The following is a 24327-nucleotide window of genomic DNA, read 5'->3' as shown; positions in this document are numbered from 1 at the left end:
CCACCAGCTTCTGAACAAACCTGGCAGTTCCAGCCACACCACTGGCCTTCTTAATAGGCTTTTCAATTCCCTTAAACATGTTTATTAGAAAAAAATATTTTCAGCAGGTTGTAGGTCACAAAGGTATTTCAGAGGAGGTATTTTGGAATTCCCACAGCCCAAACTTAGGACACTCAAGCAACAATAAAATCAATGGTAGTTTTGCGTAAGTGAAAATTTTACAGCTACTCACATGCTATTTCCCTTGGCTTCTCACCTTGCTACTGATAACTGAACAGGACTCTTACCGACAAATAACTGTTACTAAATAAGTAGCAGATAATTCTTACTAACAAATAAGCATCAGACAGTTTTAGTGCAGAGTAGCTGGTGTACCGGATACAGTAAGTGAAAGAAAAGGTAGAGAGCACTGATTACAGTAAAGTGGAATGAAAACCTCTGGCTGCATTAGTTTTAAAAGTGCCGTGGTGCCCTGGTTACAGGGAATCTCCCCTTGGAAGACAGCTGTACTGCAGAGGAAAAGAAAAGCAAGAGACAAACTCCAGGCAAAAGGTCTTCTACTCTGGGGCTTAAGCTATATAAAGCAAAAAGAGACAAAGTTGCACGTTCTGAAAACTAACCAAGGTGAGAAGATGATCCTGAATTTGGGGTTTCTGAGCTGTTCCACTTCTTGACAAATAGAGTGTCAACTACCTTCAGAATTCCCAAGGCTAATTCCATGATATTCACTCCAATCCACAGTCCATTTCATGGTTTGTTTTTCCAGCCTTCCTCTCAAGGATGAACACTGTCTACAGGAGGACAGGCAGCAGGGAATCATTACAGCATCAAGAGATCTGCAGATGGCAGCAATGTTTTATGTTCTTCTGTGAACATCCAGGAGGTCTACACAGAGGACCTGAACCTGGGAGAAGGCTGTGCAACACAACAGTCTGTCCAACATCCTGGTACTGCAATTGGAGTGATTACCATCAAAAGCCTGTTTGAGAGTGAACTGCAGTCCAATGAGGGAAACAGCAGGACTTTGGGTGGGTGGTATTTGCACACCCTTGTATGTCCATGCACAAAGTCCCAAAGGGAAGAATGAAAAATGCATCAGACAACTCAGATGCTTTGTGTATCTGTAGGAACAGATCTGAACTGTTAACATTTCTTCCAAATTAATAAAAGGGCTAATGACCAGCCATTTCAATAGCACCTTCAGGTTGTGGGGCTCAGAGCACCTTACAGAAGTAAGAACCTCCTGACCTTGCTGGGACTATGACTTGCATTTCACAAATAAACAAGCTGAAAAAGTAAAGTGATCCACCCCGAGATGCACAGAACACTCTGATATATAGCTTGCTTCTCAAGCATCTCTTAACCTGTCAAACTTTGCCTCCTGCTGCAGTGCTCATACAGCATGGGATGTGCTGCAGCAGTGCAGACATTTTTTGGTTATGTCTGGAATACTTAGCAGCTGATGGCTTAAAATAATACCTCTGACTGCAGAAGTTGGGAACCATTCCCACTTACCAGCTCCACATGTGTCAGCTGCTGAGCCAGAGTGTAAGGGTCACTGCAGACACTCAGGATTTCTCTCTGAATTGATGGAGGTTTACTTTTAAAGGCAACCAGCTTATCAGAGACAGCAGCGCTGATCTTGACAATCCCTTCTTGCCCATGGCTGAGGGTTGCAAGCTTTTGATTCAGGGTTTGCAAAAGCTGATTCATCTTTTTCCAGTAGGCCTGGAAAGACAGGGAGAGAAAGAAACATAAACCATCCACAAAACTTGACAAAGGAGTGTTTTTATGCTGAATTTTCCCTTCTGCAAAATACTCCTAAGCCAGCAACAGGTTACCATTTTATTTTCAACAAGCCTATTTCAGAATAACCAGTCAGCTTAATTACAGTTCTGTGCTCCGGACCACAGAAACAGACTGCAGTCAAGAGATGAGGCAGGCAGGACTGGTGGGTTGGGCTGGCACTGATACTCACATATTCCTGCCAACATCAGGATCAGAGGAGAGGTAATGCTACAACATGAGTTACTGCAGCTTTCTGGAGCACAGCAGCATTCGATACCTATCCTTTATGTCAGCTACATGTTGGCTGAGAACCGTACCTGTTAGTGGTGCCTAGTCAACTCCTATTTATTAGGAATAAGAAATGTTTCTAATGCTATTCTCTCCATCCTTTTGAGCTGAAAGCAGCAGAAGCATGCTGCTACTTGCTACCCAGTTGGAGTGGTCTGAGCTTCGTGTAGCTTTGGGTATTTAATATCCAGAATGTTAATTACTGCTGAAGGAAGCTCATATCATATTCCAAGCACAGCCGCGTGCTCAGCAGGATGATCATTACTAAGTTGCTCAGGTTGTTTTCAGAGCTGGAGCAGCTCTTTAACAGACAACGAGTGGAGCTGCTGGCCACGGAGGATGGGCAGAAAGAAATGACTTCAACTCTTCACGACTGACAGATGCAGACATCATAAAACTGAGATAACTGAGATAACTGGTGGATGGGCTCTAAAGACAAGGATTAATTGGAAATGTCCTTGGGCAAAAGCTTCACAGGGAACACGAGGTGTAGCCTGCTGAGGAACACGGCCTCATGGGCTTTCCCAGCCAGAGAAAGGAGCATCAGGCAGGGGTGCAATGGGTGCTTGCTCAGTTTCAAAGAGCACGGTCACTTGGGAAAACAGTTTGCAGGCTGGCCTACTGCCAGCTCCTCTTCCAGCACAAAGACACACAGTGGAAAGATCCTCTGGCTCCCCACAAGTGGAATAACTCCTTACTCCCCATCCAAACAGAATTTAGTAACATCAAGTTGCCAGTAACATCAGTTTGTAATCTGTCAGTATGAAACCAGAGCTGGCAAGGAGCCCTCTTCTGTTACATCTGTACTGTGCAGCAGATGTACACCCCGGCACCCTCCACGTAGTCCTCATCATCGCAACAGGACTTGGCCAGATTGTGCCTTCCCAAGAAGACCAACACACACCTGTGTCACATCCCAAGCTGGACACAGCCCAAGTGAAGTCTTGGGAAGTACTCCTGAATCCCATGGTTTAGATCCAGCCTTTGTCTTCTTCAGACTTTTGTAGACTGTGGATAGTCTTCAGTGTCAGGCATTGACAGCACTCATGTTTCAGGTGTTCAAGGTACCAGAAGCCAGAGTCAGCGCTCCTCTCACCTACACAGGATCCCATCTGCACACTGGAAGTAGCATCTCCTGCTAGTTCACAGTGAAAAATAACATGCGTACATTTACCCTGTTTCCATTACAGTCTGAGGCTGGAAACCTTCAGAACATCTGGTTCTTCAACTTTTGCTGCAACACTTTGTAACTTTCATACAGCGTTTCTAGCAGAAGGTTTCACATGGCTGAGGAAGCTCTCATTTCATTCCAGGAAGATGCTCCCTTGAGCTGGGCTGGGGATGTAGTCAGGCGTTTTTTTTGCAAAATAGACCTGATAAGTCTGAAATGAAGCAAGTACCTAGAAGGCAGGAGGGACTTGTCTGGGAGAATGACGACACATGTTCTGTTCGGAAGCAAATCACACAGGAGGAGTGAAAACTGAGTGAGGAAGATGTAAACTTCCAGACTACTGGCCTTCTTCACGTAAATCCTCAAACAGATGGTCACACTTTAGATTTACAAAGACTCCTGAACCCACTGCTGACCACCATCTAAATATTTCTCCGGTTTACATCCAGGTGTGTTTGCAAATCTCAGAGCTTATGAAGCTCTACGAGTAAAATGTTATTTTTTAGTGGAAACTCAAATAGCGACATATTCGGTATTTTGTGAACATATTTTGTAAACAGGAGAATTAATTTCAGGGGTAAGGCGGGGGCATGCCACTGAAATCCAAGTTTTCTACTGAACATAAAACGTTTGGCTAAAAAACTTTTAGCTGAAAACCCAGTTCTCTTTCAAAAAGGAGTTTGGATGAGAAATCTTGGACCAGCCATGTCTGTGCAGGATCAAATTCTTCACTGTTTGGATGAAAAGCCAAAAAGCAGCATAAAATTGCTTGAAAGACATGCATATTAGCCAGTCTTTCAATAAATCCTTATCAAGAGATCTAGTTTCACCTAGTTTTGTAGGGAATATGGCACAAAAATATAGATATAGACAACAGTAAACAAAGACTCAGGTAAGCCAATCGCCTAATAAAGAATTAAATGAGAGACACACTTAATGAATACAAAAAAATTATTTAGAAATTAGAGCTCTTGAAGAGACTCACTGAAAATCGGTTGGGTGCACCTTTGCCTAGAAAGCTTTTCTGTGCATGTTTGGGGAGAAATTAAAAAAACCCCAACAACTGCTTTTGTCCTTTTAAAAGCATTTCCTGCCTTCTTTAAACTATGTTCACTAAGTGAAAACAACATTGTTCATTACCTTCAACATGCTGGTAATTATCTTGCCACAAAGTGACCCCCCATTGTACCGGGGCTGCATGCTGGACTCTATCAACTGATTTCACTTCATTGCCACATTAACAGTCAAAAGAAGCATATTACTGTTTAATATTTAAAGAAAATGTTTCGTTCTTAACTGGGAAAGTTCCTCTGAAGACAGCAGGCCTCAGCAGGTGGCTTAGGAGCTCAAATTTTAATTAAAATTTCTAACTCTAAATGCAAATCACAGCACTTACTAAGAAATGCTTCTCAGCATGGACACCTTTATAAGCACATCACAGAGCCTTTAGAAAGTGGACTCTACAAAGGACAGGAGCATACGCTGCAGGGGAAAATCCTGCATTGACCTACATGGACTAGATGACCTCACAAATCTTTCAATCTTTAATTTCTGTGATTTACAATGGGAACAACTTTCTTCCAAACAACTAACAGACACCACCGCTCTTTTGTGCTGTCCCTTAAAAAAGGAAATTTGCATTTGTAGGATACGAGCTGTTTCTTAAATTAATTATTGATTTTGCTTAGACATAATCACTTGCAATTACAATGCCTAGTAATATTTGAAAAACAATGATTTGAACCTAATCTAGTCTAAGGCCCCCCAGGGCACCCATAAGCACTGGTACACAGCTACGCATGCTCCAGAGCAAAGGTGTGCAGCACTTGCTCAGGTTAGGCAAATAAACTATTGCTTTGTATGCAAAAAGTTGATTTTTAGCATTTATGGCTCTTCGCCAGGACAGTTACTGCTTTTAAGAAGCACCCGCAAAGCCCCTGTTCTCTGCCCTTTTGGCTGGTTCCTTCTTTCCAGCGGACATGATTTTGGTGGGTCTGTATGGGTTTCTCTCACTTCAGATGCTGAAGGGCTGCAAGGCACCTTTTTTGGTGGCTGGCAGAAGCAAGTTCATTGCCTCTTCCCCTTGAGGGAGAAGTTTTACTGCGCTGGCCAATGGAATTGAGGCCACCTTGGCTCTTTCTGAGAGTCCTCTGTGTTCCCTTCACCTCCATCAAAGTGTCACGCAGCTTCCCCTTCCCACCCCTTCTCTCCCACGTGCTGGCCAGCCCAGCCAGCCGATCCATGCCAGCCTACAGCTATCCAAAAGTGCCAGCTGTGATGCCAGACCAGCCCAAGAGCAGCTGTTTCCATTTCTCTTGTGTTTCATGTGGGTAGGAGGGTCCAATTTCATTTCCGTTGTGCTGCAAGCCTGCTAGTTCCTTCTCTCTTCTCTCCACCCCTCTCTTTCTCAGCCTTATGGGTATGTGCTTTTTGTTCTACTGAATTGCACCCATCTGTGGCCTGAAGCCAGGCCTTGATGTAGCCAATGGAACTGAATTCTTCCACATCCCATGGTTAAGCTAGAAGTAATTAGAGACTCTCTATGTACTATTCGCTCTTAAACTTATTATTTTAATGGACTTGTGGTATTCTTAATGTTTCGGAATTACTTGATGGTGTTGACCCACCTGAACTTGCAAGCAGGTCTCCCAGAGACTCCGCTCACTGTGTCCTACTCTGCCACACACATGGCTCATGCATTTGAACACCAAGACCATACAGCCATCTAGATTGAGTTTCTGCCCAGCAGGCCACACACTGCTGTCTTCTGCCACTTCCACGCTCCCAGAGAAGCTACATGTCCATAAATATTTGTATTTTCTTTAAACGTATGGACTGTCCCTTGCTATGTCACCATAGCAGCCAAACAGGATCTACCTCAGCCCATAGATCCAGTGAACTTTGATGGGGATTCCAGTGGCATTAGTCAAACTGTGATCAGGGTCTGCTGCTCTGTGCCTGCTTGCCTCCTGTCTGGGTCCCTGCTTTACAATAGCAACCACCTCAAGCATAGGGCCTGTGGTCTCTTTTACACAGGACAGGAAGAAGTAAGCCAAACCCTTGTTAGATTCACTAAGAAAAAAGATAACAAAATGCAAAGATTGATTAAAAAAAAACCTACTAGACTGAAGACATGTAAAGTAAGGAGTGGAAAATTAGATTTCAGCACAGGTAATGAAGGACATAAGCAAATGGACAGGGTGAGACATAAAAGGACCATAAATGCCCTTAGAGAAAGGAAGCCTTCAACAGGTACCTTCAGGCAACTGATGATCTTTCTTAGCTCCCCAACGCAATCACTTGACTGGCTGCTTGCTCCACTCCTCATTCACTAAACTAAACATCCCGGAGCACTCCTTGAGCCACTGCTTGGCCAGGATGGTTGGTCTCAGGTCACGACACTTGTCTTGGTTTTGGATGGGTTAATCTTCTTTCAAGTAGCTGGTACAGTGCTATGTTTTGGATTCGGTATGAGAAGAATGTTGATAACACACTGATGTTTTCACTTGTTACTGAGCAAAGTTTAGTCTAAAGTCAAGGATTTTTCAGCTTCTCATGCCCAGCCAGCAAGAAGGCTGGAGGTGCACAAGAAGTTGGGAGGGGACACAGCCAGGACAGCTGACCCAAACTGGCCAAAGGGGTATTCCAGACCATGGGACATCATGTCCACTATATAAACTGGGGGGAGTTGGCCCTGGGCAGGGGATCGCTCCTCGGGAACTAACTGGGCATTGGTTGGTGAGTGGTGAGCAATTGCATTGTGCATCACTTGTTTTGTATATTCTAATTCTTTTATTATTATTATTATTGTCATTTTATTATTGTTATTATTATCATCATTATTATTTTCTTCCTTTCTGTTCTATTAAACCGTTCTTATCTCAACCCACGAGTTTTACTTTTTTTCCCAATTCTCTCCCCCATCCCACTGGGTCAGGGGGAAGTGAGTGAGCAGCTGTGTGGTGCTTAGTTGCTGGCTGGGGTTAAACCACAACGATACTTCACTCCTCTGCTAGACTATAACTCGGGAGATCACAGCTCTGTTGCTATTTGAATTGTGACCACCACGTTCAGTCTATGGTATGCCTCCAGATCTTCTGTTTGTAAAATGGGAATGTTGTTATCTTACAATTCAATGTGCAGTAGATAAATTCCACTGATCACTCCAATGTGTCCGCACATCACTACCACAGGGGTACTTAAACCGAGAGATGTCGCTTTCAGGGAAGCGACAGGTTTTAACCATCAGAGGAGAACAAAGCTGTGAGAGTTCCCAGGAAGAGGCATGGAACAGTACGTGGCAAAAGAAGGAAAAAGGAGGAACCAAGTGGGAAAATGAACTTAACATCTCCACACAACATCCCAGGTCAGACATCCTCACCTCATCACACGGGGCTATCCTATGAATCATGTCTTTCAGATGGCCAATCATCCGCTCTTCCTGAAAGTCATACGGGAATGTCTCTGTCCACTCTGTCAGCAACTGTAAGATTTTGGGTCCAAATTTTCTGATCCGAGCCTGAAATGGAAACCAGAATGATGGATAGGGATTGAAATGTGTTTACTATTAAAGACTCCCAGCATACATGTACGTCACTGAATGTGGGGCCAGATTTTCAAAGAAGGCACTTATGGTTGCACCTGCAAAATCTGCACACATGCAAACAAATAGTGTGGTGCACAAATCATACATTTTGGCATGCAAAATATACCAGAGCTTAGATGCATGCACACCTGTCTGTTTTACATGCAGATTGAAGTACTCTGCACATGCAATTGGCTGGTTTATGGTTGGATGGACATTTTGTTGGTGCAACCTCTATACCTTTTTTAAAAACATCTGGCCTTTTTGCTGATTTGAACTTTATGTTATTCCCTTCTGTACTTAAAACCCTCCTACATTTTCATCCTTCCCTGAAAAATTGATTGGAATGTGGTTCTTGACCAACAAAGAGGTGTTTTTTGTTTCTTTGCTTTCTGGCTGTATGAAAAAACTGCTTAGTGACCAGTGGCAGATGTAATATGAGGAAGAAGAGACGGACAAAACATCAGCACTTTAGTAACTTTACCTGGGCTACTGATAACGTTGCTCTCTTCCCACATGAGCTCAAGGTCATGATAGGACAAGGATGCCCACTCACATAACACACAGCTGATGCCCACTTTACTTTTGGTGTAGATTTATCTGAGAATGCAGCAGTGGGAATAGTCAGGAAGATATGGGGCAAGGAGGGAAATGGGGGGAACAGCACAATAGCTGCATTAGTGTTATCTCAAAAGACAGCCAGTGTGGCTGCTTCCAAAACTTTCATCCTCCGTTATCCAAGAACATGTGAAAACGAAATTGCATTAAACAACAAACGGCATTTTTATTTACAGAAAACGCAGACCAAAACAAACAGCCCTCTTCTGCATCCTATGTACTGTAGCTAAAGTGTACCCTGTAATCAGGAAAAATTACACTCTTGAGCTCCACAGCTCTCCGCTTTTCAAGCAAGGTGGTTAAAATGCATATTTCAGCTTTCCACCAACAACAGGTTTCAATGAACCACATCTCTAAAAATAACTGCTGTCAGCTAGCATTAAGCTCATGCTCAAAGACCAGCAGGTGGCTGCTAAAGGGAAAGCTTTATTGGAAACTACAAAGGTCTGGGGAGACATTTGCTCCAGATGTGTAAACTGCTATTATGAATTGAAGGAGAGGACTTTGTGCAGGTCACAGGACACAGGGGATGGGAGGTTGCTTGTGTGCAAAGTTTTAAGGTCAGCCCCACTCTCAGGAACACAAAATCAGCTGTGTCCCACCACCTCTGTGTTACTACAGGCCAGTCCAAAATGCAGATTCATTTCAGGCAAATAGAGAGATCTTCGTAATAAGACAGTGTTTCTCATTTCTTGCAAAATTTAATGAGCAGCAAAACTTTGCAATGGTCATATTTTAATCCTCCTAAACTTGCATCTGTCAATAGCATCGGAGAACAGAACCCATCACACCTTAGTATGGTGCACCTCATACAGATATTTCTATTAACACTGACTGTATGGGCAACCCAAGTATCAGATTTCCAAGCACTCTGGCTGATTGCTTTCCATAGTGAAGGGAGAGCTCCTGTTACTCATGCAACCAGCTGCCTGGGCAAAAACAGGCATATGTGTTCAGGTGTTGGTGATTCAGCATTTGATGCCAAAAACACTGTTTCAAAGCTGGGAAGGCTGATCTTGAGAATCATTTCAGAATTTGGGGGTTTTTGGAAAGTTGCAACTAATGCACGTTCTTCTCCCCTCCACTGCGCTGAAGGTGCATCTCCTGCTCCAGGTAATGTACTGGATAGGTCTTCATCAATGCACCAAGGAGAGCTTGGGTGGAATCCAGCACTGAACAGGATCCAGTGGGATCCATCTCCACCGCACTGTCTGTGGGACTGCCAGAGGATGCACATGTGTTGTTACACACTGTACCAGTCTGCACAGTCCCTAGGGCAAAACAGGAGGAGTGCGGACGCAGTAACAGCTTGGATTTTCTCATTCTGTTAGCTTATCACAGCCTCACTACTGCTTCAGCTCGTTCCTGGTGTGCCAGACAGCGCCGCTCTGCAGCACGGCTGTGTGGACGATCTGTCAGTGCTGGCAACGGGAGGTTAGTGGGTAGCTGCATGCTGTTATGTAGCGTTCAAAGTGACAGGTAAGGCCAAGAGGAAATATTACTGCACCAGAAGCAAGAAAGCAAAAGAGCAGACACATTAAGTAAAAATGGGAAAAAAGAGTGGTGTGTCAACATCTGCAATTGACAGTGTGTGAGGTTTACGTCCTACCTCCTTGCATCCCGCAGGCTTCATCAGAGCCTTAAAGAAGTTAAGAAGGGAAGTCACCTGGGAAGACTGAGATGGGGGAAAGGGAAAATTAGAAGAAGATTTGAAGTGACTAGTGCCTGGAGCACTGCTCTTGGACATGGATACTAGGATGCCTCAATGTCAGGATCTCAGCAGCAGCTGTCATCCTTTATGAGAAAGTTTCATTCAATCCAAAGGGAGGCAAAGGACACACACCAGAGCCCCAGAATTCTCTGCCCGTTGGAAATATCTCACATTTTTCTGCTGTAAAGATAAACTAACCTTGTCCAGCACGGGATCGTCCAGCCGCTGCTGCTCAATGCACTTGTGACAAACACGGGACAAAAGTTCATGGGGTTCGATGAAGAGTCTGGAACTCAGCAGGAATGTAAAGATATAGGCCTTCTGCAGGAGAAAGACAAGCAGACCTGCTGTAAGCATCCGCACAGTGGGTAGTATTAGCCATAAAACCCCAAACTCCACAGTTTTTGCATTTCCACTGGGACAGACCTTTAAGTCTCAAAGATGTAAGGATTCCTGACCCTGAAAATGGAACTGGTTACAGTGGGTGCAGGACGTAGTGGCATCTCCTTCCTCAACAGCATCCACTTCCAGCCTTTGGTTGCCCAAACCCTACGCAAACATCCAGCAACGACAGTGTGTAGGTCACTCTACAGGAGCAAGCCCAGGTATAGGAGACAGCGCAACCAGGGATGCACGGACACCAGTGAAAGCTAAATGTGGAGACACTCAGGCATCTCTGTGTCGTACTGGGTTGGGAGCTGCAGATGCCCCCAGATTAGTCACATCTTGCTACTGCCCTGCAGGTCTCACCCAGACTGTTTTAAGGAATACTTCATTTATTTTACTAACTCCCCAAATTTCATTTCTATCAGCCAAGCCATATCATATGCAGTCCCACATCTGTGAAGCTGTGGGAAGCAGGCCTGTTGGATAAATCCTTGGATTATTTAAAGTATTCCAGCAGTGAATTTAAAATATATGCATGAATCCTCAGTTGTTTGCATCCTGACCCCTCCTGGCACCTGAATTATCTTCTTTCCCCCAGACCTAGCCATGCTCCTGAGCAGCAGGTATAATATTACACATCACACGTGGCTTAATGAAAATCTCACAGCCTAATCTGTCCATTACCTATTTTTATTGCCTTTCTGTTCTTTTTTTTTAATTGATATGCTTCTCTATTGCTTATTTTTAGCTGATCAGAAACTGAGCTGTGGGTAATTTAAAACATGCTGTCTGCTCTGCATTGATAACTTTCATGGTCTTCTAAACTGCCCAGAAGTCAATGCTACTCTGTGCTTTGAAATACAAGCCTTTCCACAGAGATATATTAGCACTTAAAAGTCTTCCAATCAAACTCTGTCCTGAATTCCACTGAGGATGTGCAAAATCCAGTGAAGTCAATGGCTTGCAAGACCATAAACCTGCTTCCAGTTTAGATCCTGACACTGTTGGTGAAGAAACACTGACTATTCACTGATGGAGCAAGGATTAGGATCTGGACCGTGCTGTCAGCAAAGTCAGTGTGAATATAACCCCAGGTAAATTATGAACCCATCAGAAGCAGCATCTCTGTTGTCACTGAGGGAATGCTTTGTACATGCAGACAAACCTGGATGACTTCAGCAGCCACTGAAATTCAGCTAATTTAATGACAGTTCAGACTTGAAGTTTTTTGCTTCGGTCTTCATCTAAACCTCTCTGGGATGCACTGCTATTTTTGAAGTGCTCCAACTGCTAGATCACTAATTCATCACCACCACAGCTTTCCCCCTCCACCCCGTTCTCTTATTTAAAAGCAGTATCAAGTTTGGGATCTGCTTTTTCACAGGAACAGTTATAGAGCAGTGAAACAGCATTTAAAGCAATGCATCAATTTACCAAGCTTTAATTGTATGCAGCTTTTTAATTAGCCCTCTTAACTCAAAATTTAACACATTTGCACTTTTGCATGAAGTGCTGCCCCAATTCATCAAAATTAAACTGTTTATTATACTGTGAATTGCTTACTTCAGGGTAGTAATCAGTGGTAGGTATCAGATGCTGGATTAGAGCATCCAGAGATGCTGAGGTAAGGTTTCCATCCTGGAAGATCAGTCCTCCTTGTTCATCTTCTTTTGAAGTATGTAGATGAGGGCTGAAGCCACATGGGGTAAACATACTGGTAGAACTCAGTGTTTGGGGCATGCCTTCCTACAACAGAGAGAAACTCACATCAGGGACAAGATCCATCAGATTCACAGCCACATCTGTCTTCTGGTTGATTTGAAAAACACAAGCCACTAATGAGAGCTTCCTGTTCACAAAATTAACATGATCCCTCCATTATAACCTCTTTTATCGTTGTCATTGGCACATCATGCCTGCGATAGGAAATACACAGGAAAATGGGACATTTTGATTTATGCTTTTGGGCCAGAAAGTGATGGCAGCTACTTTGGGCTCCCACCCCAACTGAGAGTGTCTGTGATGATTCCCTTTTTGCTGCCATCCCTGGTCAGTCCCACGTAGGAGAGGCAAGATACTTGGGGCTTGAATTCAGCAGGTTCCTGAGCAGAACAGAGCTGTTTGAACCTCTGTACCCCCTGAGAATGAGGCAGGGAGAATTTAGGGTGAGAGAGGGAGAAAAGAGTGGTGCCACCTAAGGCTTGCTCAGGATGGACTTGGAGAAATGCTCTGTGGCTCCCACGGGACAGGAGAGGTGTCAGAGTGAGCGAGGGGGTCGAAGCAGGAGCAGAAGTCAACTGGAGGAGGATGGAAAAATGAAGGGAGTTGGAGGGAACACAGAACATGGGAGCTGAAGAAGAGATTAGAGAACAAGGAAATGAGAAATGAGGAAGAGGGAGAAGGCAGACACCCGCGCTATTTTTGGAGCCTGAAGTTAGTCAGTCCTGGATCTATACTTAGGTACTAAATAAATGTTTCAAAAAGATCCTGAGCACTCATCGACTTCACTAGAGATGCAGAGTCCTCCACACCTCTGAAAAGGAGGCCAGGCAAACACGGAGCGCATAGTCCAGTTTTAAGCTCCCTATATTTCAGTTCTCTTGGTTCTTCAGGTTGCATTCTAGGCTCCGTCTCAATTTTGTGGCTTACAATCAGCTTTAAATGTTTCTTCTGCTGAGCAAAGTTGTTTTGTTCCTGATTTGATGCAGGGGGATGACAGATTTTGCCCTGAGAGCTTTAAAGCATCTCCAGCTGCTCTGAAATCCCCCTAGAAGCTGCTCCACTCTCAACTATAGGCAGCATTATAGGATGTAGACTGGGAAAAGGACAGCGCATGCTCACTCCCAGGTCAGCAAAGGCATCATCCAGAGCAAGGGACCCCTCTGTGACCCAAATATTTGCTTCTAAATTTGATTTTACTCAGTGCGATGGAGGATGGGAAAGAGATGATGGAAGGGAAGAGTCCTAAAGCCAACCTCTACTCCTCTGAGCAGGTACAAAACTTCTCCCAGGACTCCAGCTCTCCCTCCTGAGCACAGCCTCTGTCTGCTGGAAGAGCAAGACCTGCACCCTGCAGCCTGCTGAGCCGGCATCGACCTCCCACGTAGGAAGGCACAGGGCCACACGCTGACACTGCCTGCCTGCTGCTACGCCTCAGCCTGCTGGTGCTCAGGCACAAGCAGTCAGCAGATATGCATTATTTTTTAATTTATTTCTCTGCCCTTTTCTGTATCCTGTTCCGTCTGCTTTTCTGCCTCTTCACCACCCCGCACAACTCCAAAAGCTGCCCCACGGATTTGGCTTAAAAATTTGAGTTTGCATTTCTCCCTCGCATACATCGGTAGATGTGCTGTGACTCAGTCAGGTCAGCTTTAGTTACACACACAGTATGTTGTATTTACTCCTGAAAAAGCACCTCTCTGCCTGGTACAACCCATCTACTCCCCCAGGCTCACTCAGGCTGCTGCAACTTGCCAACTCAGAGCAACCTTGGGCCGCCGAGGATGAGAAGGGCAGTGTGCCTGTAAGCCAGGCAGGGTGTGAAGCCCTGGGAGAGGCTGGGAGCTGGGTCCCAGCACCGTGGGAGATCAGGCTTTATGAGCAAAACTTGCGTGACTTCATCCTTCAAAGGAGGGACTGTTCCCTGAGAGCCAGCGGTTCGGTTATTGCATCTTATCTCCTTCTGGGAGGCTCACATGGGCTGGGAGCGCGGAGTGCCTCCAGGATTTGCAATCAAAGAAAAAGGAACCAAAATGTCAAAACCAACAAACTCCTGCCTTGACTGAAAAATAAAATAGATGTCAGGGATTTTAGTTTAGTTTAAAGACCAGAATATCTGAATGTCATCCTAGCCAGAATGGAAGTTGAAGTATCTAGTTTTAATGAATGTGCAGATGTGCCTGTTAATAAGGCTCCAAGAGCAAGTAATTGCTGCTTTTTGTACACAGCTCAGACTCTGTGTAGTAAATGGGAAAGACTGCCAAATCCCATTTGTTACTTCTAACACGCTCTATGTTATATCTTGTTTCTGTAGCAATAATCCCAAGAAGGATTGTATGTCCATATAGATCAACAAATAAATCTCATAGACATATAACTGTCTAGATGAGGAAAAGAAAAAGTTAAAACAGCTGTGAACTTACAGGACACATCCTGGCTTCAGCATAAAACAGAACTAAAGTAATAATTTATTCAGTGCAATCCCTCACTGTCAATGCCATTTTTATCATCAAATAGAAATGTATCTAAACAGGATATTGCCTGAACTTTTGCATCTCATTACATGAGAAATCTTGCTGAAATACATAGTAATGCTTCTTAAGAAAAAGTTACCTTTTTTTTTTTTAAACTGAATAAAACCAGCTGTCCAACTGTCACCAAGATATCCATCTTGGATATTGTTTAGAAATTAAATTTGTCTTTTTATTATGACGTTCCTGGTCTAATCTCAAGTTTTTGGGCAAGGCCTGTGTCATATCTAAGATGGTGCCTGGTTGCCACCTTACTTGCCCCTGAAGAAGACCTGAAGGTTTTAACTTCATGCATTTTTGCTCCCTGTTAACTGATACTGTTATGTTCACAGCAGGATAAAGGCCAACTGTATACAGACTAAAAACCTGTTGTGCTACTAAGCTTGATAATAACTAACATCAATATTTGGCAGACAGGAATTTAGGACAGGGACTTCTCTGCTGGCAACACCTAATTTCTTTTTTTGTTCAGGCAGTTTCCAAAGTACTCTTTTCAAAAGTACTAAATAGAAACAAGATCTTGCTTTGAAAGAGCCCAAGTATGTGGTTGCCTGTGGTAGGTGGAAGACGAGGTTTTGCTGTCAATCACTCGCAGAATAAACAACAAGGGAAGCACTAAGAGAAGAAAACAAACAAGCACACAACCTCAAGAAGATTTGTCTTATTATACTGACGGTGGTTTGGATGATGGAAAAGGTAGGCAGTGTAGACAGAGCCAGACTCTTCTCAGGAGAGCACAGTGACAGGATGAGAGACAACACCCCCAGGCTGCAGAAGGGAAATTCCAGTTGAATGTAAGAAAAAATCCTCCCCTGAGCACCACATGAAATTGGAAGAGGGACCTGGAAAGGATGTTCAATATCCACCCTGGGAGATTTTAAAAACTCAACTACACAAGGCCCTGAGCAACCTCCACAAACTTTGAAGTTAGCCCTGCTTCAAGCAGGAGCTTGGACTAATGACCATGAGAGGCCTGTTCTGATTAATTTTTCTGTGATTCTAATACACATCTTTCTCAAACTGTTGCAGTATTGCCCCATTTCTGGGCTTTTTAATATAAACCATGGCAAGTAAAAATCGAGTCCAGATCATCAGATATTTATAAAGAAGTCCATTTTGGGTGTAAAAACTTTTTCCACTTTTCCTGGAAACAACAGCTCGCATGTGGCAAAAATGGCCCAAAACCTCACTTGAAGACCACTTGGAATTAACCTGAAGTCAATGAGATTTAAGCACGTGCAAATTCAGTAGGTAAGTGCTTCCCTTAACTTTAGTCCGATTCAACATGCAATGTTTTGCTGTTCCTCTCATTTCAGAAGGAAATCAAATGCCATCTCAACCAAAATTTGCAGGATGATACAGAGATCTCAAAAGCATCTGAATTCTTCCACGTGCCATAAAGCTGAGCAGCTGGTAGAGAAGAAAGATCCAAATTAGTGACCTTCTGGGCAGAGAGCAGCAGTGTAAGCTAACCTGTCACTGGACTCAAGAGGACTTGTATGGAGGTGAGAAACCTTATAAATACATCAGCTGAAGGAATGACGTCCGCCAACCTTGCTAAGTACAGGGAAACCTAATCATGCAAGAAAAAGCCAAACCCCCAAGTGTCACAAGTTCTGCTGCTCTTATGCATGCTTACTAAGACCTAGAAATTTCCAGCACTAAACGTACTGGAGGGCTGGTGCCCTGACTTTGGAAAGAGATACTGCTATACACATGTCCCAAAACCAGACTTCATGCTTGTGGGTTCAGAAGGAGCAGAGATGCTTTGCTAACAGCACACAAGCTCTGGTAGCAACAACAAGGGTAAAATGTAATGTGTGCCTTGAAGACCACTTTGATAAATGGTGCTCTGGAGGGAGCGCTGCTGGTGAAGGAATCTTAGTGAAGGGCAGACTTCCACATCCCGCCATGCAAAATCACAGAATCAGAATGATTTGGGTTGGAAGGGACCTTAAAGACCATCTAGTTCCAACTCCCCTGCCATGGGCAGGGACACCTTCCACCAGACCAGGTTGCTCAAAGCCCCATCCAACCTGGCCTTGAACACTGCCAGGGATGGGGCAGCCACAGCCTCTCTAGGAAACCTGTCCCAGTGCCTCACCACCCTCACAGTGAAAAGTTTCTTCCTTACATCTAATCTAAATCTACCTTCTTTCAGCTTAAAGCCATTACCCCTTGTCCCATCACTACATGCCCTTGTACAAAGTCTATCTCCAACTTTCCTGTAGGTCCCCTTTAGGTACTGGCAGGCTGCTCTAAGGTCTCCCTGGAGCCTTCTCTTCTCCAGGCTGAACAACCTCAATCCTCTCAGCCTGTCTTCATAGGAGAGATGCTTCAGCCCTCTGATCATCTTCCTGGCCCTCCTCTGGACTCGCTCCAACAGGCCCATGTCTTTCCTGTACTGAGGACTCCAGAGCTGAACGCAGTCCTGCAGGTGGGGTCTCATGAGAGCTGAGTAGAGCGGGACAATCACCTCCCTCGACCTGCTGGTCACGCTGCTTTTGATGCGGCCCAGGATACAGTTGGCTTTCTGGGCTGCAAATGCACATTGCCGGGTCATGCTGAGCTTCTCATCAACTGACACCCCCAAGTCCTCCTCCTCAGGGCTGCTCTCAATCCACTCATCACCCAGCCTGTATTTGTGCTTGAGACTAATGACTGATGATACAAGTAGCTGCGCACATACAGCATTTAAACTATCTCTGTGCTCTAAAGGACTGAGACCTGGAGATGTGAAAATGTCTCTGCACCAGTTAAAAAAATGAAGGAAAATTCAAGGGCAGACTGCTTCTGGGACTGGTCTCTGTTACACAGGACCTCCCCTGTGGGAGAAGGCAGGGCATGTGGCTCCTTCCTTGCCTACAGAAAACCAAGGTTATAAGATGAAAAAAAAAAAAAAAGCAGATTGGACTCAGCACTGACATCTGCAGAAAGGCAACATAAAATGCTACTGAGTTGGTACGGAAGCGTTTTGCATTAATTTTACCAAAATGTTATGTCTACCAGCAGTGGCACAGTGCAATCAATAATCCCAGCTCTGTGCAGGTGGTGTTGAGCAAGAAGGCACAAGAAAGGTCCCTCCTCACTTGTTGGGGTACTTTGCAGTAAGGTGTCCTGGTGACCCTCTATCCCCAAGAACGAGGAGGACAACGGTGTCACACCGGATCATAGTGGGCTCCTCAATGTTCTCCCCAATCTTGGGATTCATTCAGCCAAGGACTCTCTGATTGGGAAGTACAACAGTTCAAGCAACAGCTTGTTCAACTGTGGCTTTTTTGGATGATAAAGTCAGGTTTACTGGAAGTGAGTCCATTGCCACTGCGGAGGAAATTCACTTCTGGGATGTTATGGTAATAACTGGAACAGGGGGTCTTCTCTTGTATTTATTTCTACCTTTATTCTTCTTTTGCTGTTCTTCTGTTTCATCATTCATCATTCGTGGCTTTTATTGGCTATTACAAAGTGCCTTTTCTTTACATTCTTTTAATATATTTCATACTTTCTTAAGATTAGAAAAGAAATTAAAAATAATGGCAATCTACTGCTTTTTAATCTTTCTCCACTGGACAGGACAGCTCAGTATTCCACCACAGTGATGAAAATAGGCAATCCACAGACACTTCTCACTACAAATCATGCTGCTTACACAAAAACATTTAAGGACTTGGTTCACTGAGCCAAACCATGGAACCAAAGGATCACCAATGCTCGGGAGAAAAGCCACCCACAAACTCTCCACCTATCTACATCTGCAAGTGCCTTAAAAACTCTGGAAAACCAGTGCCCAAACCTGGAAAACTGAGCAGGGCATGGCTTAAAGAAAGGACTGCCTAACCGTGCACATAGCGTGGGCCAGCCAATCTGCAGCAGGAGAGGTTCAATGTGCTAGCGGATGGCTAACAGGCTGCTAGCTCTGCCTTCCTGGTGTCAGCCAGGCGACCTGCAGCAGAGCCACAAAGGTAAACATCCCACCAGCATCCCCAACTCCACCGCCTGCTGTTACAAATGTCCCCACGGCAAGTACAGTTAGTGCTTACGTGGACATGAAATGTTCAGGAAACATTTAATGTGTTTTTCAGTGGCTTTGATGTGATAAGTGTTTTATCTTTTATCAAAAACTTAATCATGCTGTTTACTTTTGATCTTCATTTCATCTCTGCGTTCCATCTGCTCTGCCTCTCTCAAGGGAAGACAAGAGCTGGTACCATGTGACGGATGGAGCGGGGCTGCAGACTTATCTTCCCACCCACTTAACTTTCAGATTAACAAAATAAATAAAACCCTTCCCACTTCAGGGATGAAAGGCACAAGCTTTTGACAATCTCCCACCAGAACGACAGGAGCTAGAGAGGATGGCAAGGGAAGGTGTGGAGGCTGGGGTGTCAATCTGTGCCATGAAGAAGCCTCCAGTTTCATTCACTATCCCAACCATGACAGCGGGCTCCTCCTTACAAGAACTCAGAAGTGCAAGTCAGTGCTCAGTGAGCACGAGCAGGGGATAAATCAAGGGCATGGGAGACTCAAGGTCAAGCATAATTTGGCAAGGCACAGCCTTTAACAAATATACCAAATCTAGAGTGAGTTGGACTGGTTCTTACTCCCATCTGGGAATATAGGTGGGAGACATCTCCCATCCCATCCCATCTCAATCCTGTAAAAGTCTTGATCAAACTTTCATGAAAACCAGAGTTCAAGGAAGTGAAGGTGGTTCACACTAAAACATTTTGGAAAAAACATCTCGGAGAATTCTTGGCCAGCTTTAGTAACCAAATCTATTATCCAACCATCACTAATCTCTCTGTGTGACACTGGAAGAGCTTTGCTGAAGGATTTGCTCTGCTCCAAAAGCATCAGGAACTAAGGGATGGAACAGCAGGAAAAGAGAAAGAGTCACAAGCAACCAGCATCTTCTCTAGATGGACGTTGGCCCAAATGATCCAATGGACTGCACAGGGCTACAGGTCAGAGTAGACATACAGGTCTCCTCTCCTTCAATGTTTAGTTGCAATACCACCAAAACCAAGGCCCTGTTTGTTCTAATTCACATACAGGTGAATCCTGCCCCAAACAAAAGTCACTACTGTGATGGACAAACAGTAGGATAGGAAACTGGAGCCAACGATGATCTACTTAATGCCACAGGTGGAAGAAGAACCAACTCCTAGTCATATTCATTGGGCTTTGGGGTCCAAGCTATAACCAGAGTTACCATCTAGGTAGCTTGGAAAAGACTTTGACTCCTAAGCTGAGACTCAAGTGGGTAATGGCTGAAGAAGCAGAAACAATTGCACTGTGGAGCAGGCTGCACAGTGAAGGTGAGTTTCAAACCCTTCCCATTGAGAACTTCACAGACAGCCTGAACACACAAACTAGAGCCAGGAGGATTTAGCTGTTCATAGATGCATTATTTGGCATGAAGACAATTCTATCAATGATGCTTCTCCTCTCTGCCACACGATCCCTGCAGGTCAGGATATGGTGTGAGTCCTTCAGCTGTTCACCATAAAGCCCTTGCTTTCTGCTCCATCCCCTGGGAAACAAACCTTCCTCTGTGTTCTCAGCCAGGACAGCGTGAGACATAGTCAGGTCTCATCTGCCTCGGTACCTGCCCACCACTGCCATACAAGCCCTACATACCGGTGGGCTCAGCGGAAACTTCAGTAACAGATGCTTGTTTTTCTCTGCATTACTTTCAGTAATTTTCCAGCTATTCATCTTTGCAGAGAAAAAAACTTCAGAAGATAATCATAATGAGTTAAAATTCAGATTTTTCTCTATTTCTTTTGTAGGGAGGGAAGCAGAAGAAAGAGGAGAGAAAGAATTCTAATGTTTCAGAAAACAAAAGGAAAACCACTGCAAAGTAATTGCTTCCAGTTGTCAAGGCCATGGTTATAAATGTTTTTTTCAGCAAGAGTACCTGGCATTAACAAACTCATAACGTATTTGATGCTGATGTAATTAGAAAACTGGTAGCAGATGTAACTTTCTTTTCACCTTTTCAACAGGCCATAAAACATTCAATTTGCAGTCCATGAAGTTGTGAGATTGCAGAAAACTCAACCTGTCAATCCCAATACTGTTGAAAATGGTTAAGTGAGCAATATAATGAAGCTACACAACTTAGAAACGCAAAGGAATGACAGGGGAAAAGAACCACGGGACAGAAAAGGTGGGGAAAAACACTTAAATGCAATATTTCTCCAACTCAGTAACAATGATTACATTTCGATGCAGGCTGGCTCTCTCCCCTTTCCTACCCATTCCTTGTAGCAGCTGAGGCACTTTACTGAGATTCCTATGAATGAGAATGCAAAAGCAGCAAGTGAATTTGAGGGGTTTGAGTATCTAATCAGAATTAGACAACAATTCTATTTCCTTTGATCCCACCTGGTTCTCACCTCTTAGTCACCTCCACTCCCAAATCACGTCCCTAAAGAATTCACCCCCACAGCCCTCACCTGTAGACCCTGCAGATGTGTTACAGATCAGGAGGGGGAGGAAAAGTCCTGCCAAACCTAAACCAGCAACCATAAAAAGCAACCTTGGGTAAAGTAAGGGAAAGGAGATCAGAGCAGCAGAGAGCAAGAGGACGGCTCTACAATGCGTCGTGGTACACAGCACCCCAGAGCAGGGGAGGGGTGTGGGCCAGGAGCCTCAGGGTGCCTGGAAAACTTTTTCCTGTGTAAAATTCCTTTTGGGGGTGATAAATTCCACCATACACCTGGTTTGGCCCAAACTGAAGTGCTCGGAACTGTCCTGGGAGCTGCTGGCACCTGAAGTTTGGGTGAGCGCTGCTGCCCATCCCCTCTCCTGGGGAGGAGGGATAGGGCACAGGGAAGCCCCAGCCCTCAGCACAACGTGGGGAGGGGGATGCGCTGGGGAGCTCCGGCTGGGGGAGAACAGGCTACGAGAGCAACCGAGCTGCAGCTCCCGTGGGGCACTGGGGAAGCACCTAATGCACAAACCCTCTTCATCCAGTTTTTCAAGGAAAAATCCAAACCAACGTGACTTCTGCTGTAAAAAGCAGCTACAAATTCATACACTAAGCAATTCTTGATGGGCTTCCAGCTTCCCTGTGAAAAAGCATTCTAATCCAAAAGAATAATTCAAAAATTTCCATCCAGAAACCAGGCCCAGCACCTCCAAAGTGGCATTTATACCACATCACCCCGGCAGCAACCCAAACTCGCAGAGAAGCCCTCAGTCTCCATCCTCTCCCTGCTAGCACTTGCGCAACCCATGGAGCAAAGACTACCAGTCATGGCAGGCACAAAAACAATCCTGGCTTCTTCCTTTGCAGCAACCCTCCAAACCAGAAAGGTCCGGTGCGAACAGCACCTGGAGCGTAACTTCATTCCCCTATAGACATTGCAATGTGACAGGAAAAAGATTCGACTCAAACCCCGCAGAAATTACTGGGCTTTACATCTCACATACTTACTCCAGGCTAGAACAAGAACTTTTATTCTCAGAGATACGCACATAGCTGCATTCAAAGTCAGCCAACAGGAGCGGTATGCGTATGTCTACCAGATGAATTTTTTTCCATCGTGTCAGTAAGAATGATCACAGCTACTCTTGTACTAGAGACTTATGAGAAATATCTTGCAGTCAAAATACTACAGTGAAAAACCAACTATGCTAACCAATTACCTCAAAATCTGATGGACATGCCTCAGAAAGAGGCCCAATTTATAGGTAAGGAGGCATTAAATCAATTACCAGCATGGTGCAAGCAAGAACAAGGTCACCTTGCTGAAGGAATGTTCTGTTTATGCTCTTGTCAGAGTATTTTGTTCTATACAGAAAAATGAAAACCTGATTATCATGAATTTGGTAGACTGGTCTGAAGTAGAATGTAAATCAGAAACGAGAAGATTTATGGCCAATTAAATTGAACTCAAATCAAAATCCCATTCAGGCAACAGTTCCCTGGAGGCTTCAATTTGTTAGTGCCACATTTTTTTAATAACTTTCTTTTTCATGTAACATCAGCAATAATAAAAGCCCTTCAATAACAAGCGGAGCCGCGAACGCATTATTTATCTTAAAATGCCATCATTGCCTGGAATCAGAAAGCATTGAAAGGACGCACCATAATTGCTCAGGAACAACCCCCCATAAACCTGCAACGGGTGTAAAGCTTTTTTCTTAGTCTCAGAACAATGTCTCTTTTCATTAATCTGGTTCAAGTCTGAAGTATTTCTCCTGAGTAAGAGCAAGTTGGCACCGACCCTGGCATGAGACTGAACGCAGCCTCTGATCTCTCAGACCCTTTCCCAATATTGCGTGTGCACGTGAAGTACAGGGCTGGTAGCATATCTGTGCCTCATCATTATCAAATTTTTAGTATTATTAGAAAGAGAATGTCTATCAATATATTCCAGATGCCCTTGACAGTATTCAAATGTATGCTAAAGGCAGCAGTCTGGATTTCTCTCACTTTAAGCTAGGAAATCTATTTTCTGCTCTAATGTGCCTCTCTCCCCTTCCACCTCCCCCTTCCCCCTGAGTTCCTGGTAAAACCCTTAGACAATATAAAACCTATTCTGGTGTATAGGATTTTTTTTTCTTTTTCTTTTTTTTTTTTTAAAGAAAAATGTATCCTTTTTCTTACCTTAAGGAAAATAAAATCCTTCTTTTTCTCTTCCTTAAGGAAAGAAAAAGGATAAATAGAACATAAATGGAACAAGGAAAAGGAGAGTGCTTAGAGTAGGAATGAATTAGTGTACCTTTTGTTAAACACAGAATTGCAAAATTTGCCCCAAGTGAAGTCAGAGCTCAACCAGGCATGGACGGAGAGGGAAATCCCGGAACAAAACCATGCAGGCAGCGTTCCCAGAAACCACTGACATCAACAGGAGCCTTTTGGCTCAGTTCAGTCGTCGCTGTCGGGCCACCACTGTGACTGCCTGGAAATCAGTCAATGCTTGGATTTTCTTGCTCAGGCAGTAGAATTGGTGAGGAGAGGAAGTTATTTAAGGATAACTAACAGTTGTCAATCTGAAGGGCTGTGCGGTTTTGTAGGGCAGTCTGCAGCATCATCAAACTCACACTTATAAACAAGAAAGCTGCTGTGGGAATTTTATTTAATATCTAAATACACGGGCATGACATTGCAACTGCCTTCAGCTCTCAGCAGTCACCTCCTCTCAGGAACAGCTTCTTCCAGGCCAAACCTGGAGGAATCAGAGCAGCTTAAAAGCAGCATGGCAAAGTCTGGCCCCTGCAATACCGACAGCTTTGCATGAGCCAGGACGCCTCTCCCCATCTAAATGAATGCTGTCTCCACTGCATGCTGTCAGAATTACAATGGAAAGCCCGTAAATAAAACAAAAATGCAGACCTCAGTCCTCCTCTCATGACATCTTGGTGAGAACAAGTCCTGACAGGAATAAAAAACCTCCCACACTAAGCAAAGCAATTCTGCTATTTATGCAGAAGGAAGAAGGAAAGCTGTATATCAAACAAATAATTACAAGAGCAGCTTTATCAGTCCCTGCTGATTACTCTCAGCTCGGTTTGA

At 44.3% G+C, this 24327-nt stretch overlaps 1 protein-coding gene across 3 annotated transcripts in view; it reads right to left on the bottom strand.

Annotated features, from left to right (window-relative positions):
• Window positions 1-24327, bottom strand: part of RASGEF1C (RasGEF domain family member 1C) — an 86105-nt gene that overhangs the window by 23779 nt on the left and 37999 nt on the right. For 2 of the 3 annotated variants that reach the window (XM_069773063.1, XM_069773065.1), the window contains exons 2-5: window positions 12112-12294; window positions 10360-10482; window positions 7629-7766; window positions 1516-1728 (exon numbers count right to left, since the gene is read on the bottom strand). In XM_069773063.1, coding sequence (XP_069629164.1) covers window positions 1516-1728; window positions 7629-7766; window positions 10360-10482; window positions 12112-12294 — 657 coding nt within the window. The remainder of the gene's footprint in view (window positions 1-1515; window positions 1729-7628; window positions 7767-10359; window positions 10483-12111; window positions 12295-24327) is intronic. The other variant, XM_069773064.1, reaches the window with a different exon arrangement.

This window comes from Haliaeetus albicilla, chromosome 27 (genome assembly GCF_947461875.1).
Source record: "Haliaeetus albicilla chromosome 27, bHalAlb1.1, whole genome shotgun sequence".
NCBI classification, from domain to species: Eukaryota; Metazoa; Chordata; class Aves; order Accipitriformes; family Accipitridae; genus Haliaeetus; species Haliaeetus albicilla.
The sequence above is the reverse complement of the archived record's forward strand: the minus strand, read 5'-3'. Positions and strand labels throughout refer to the sequence as shown.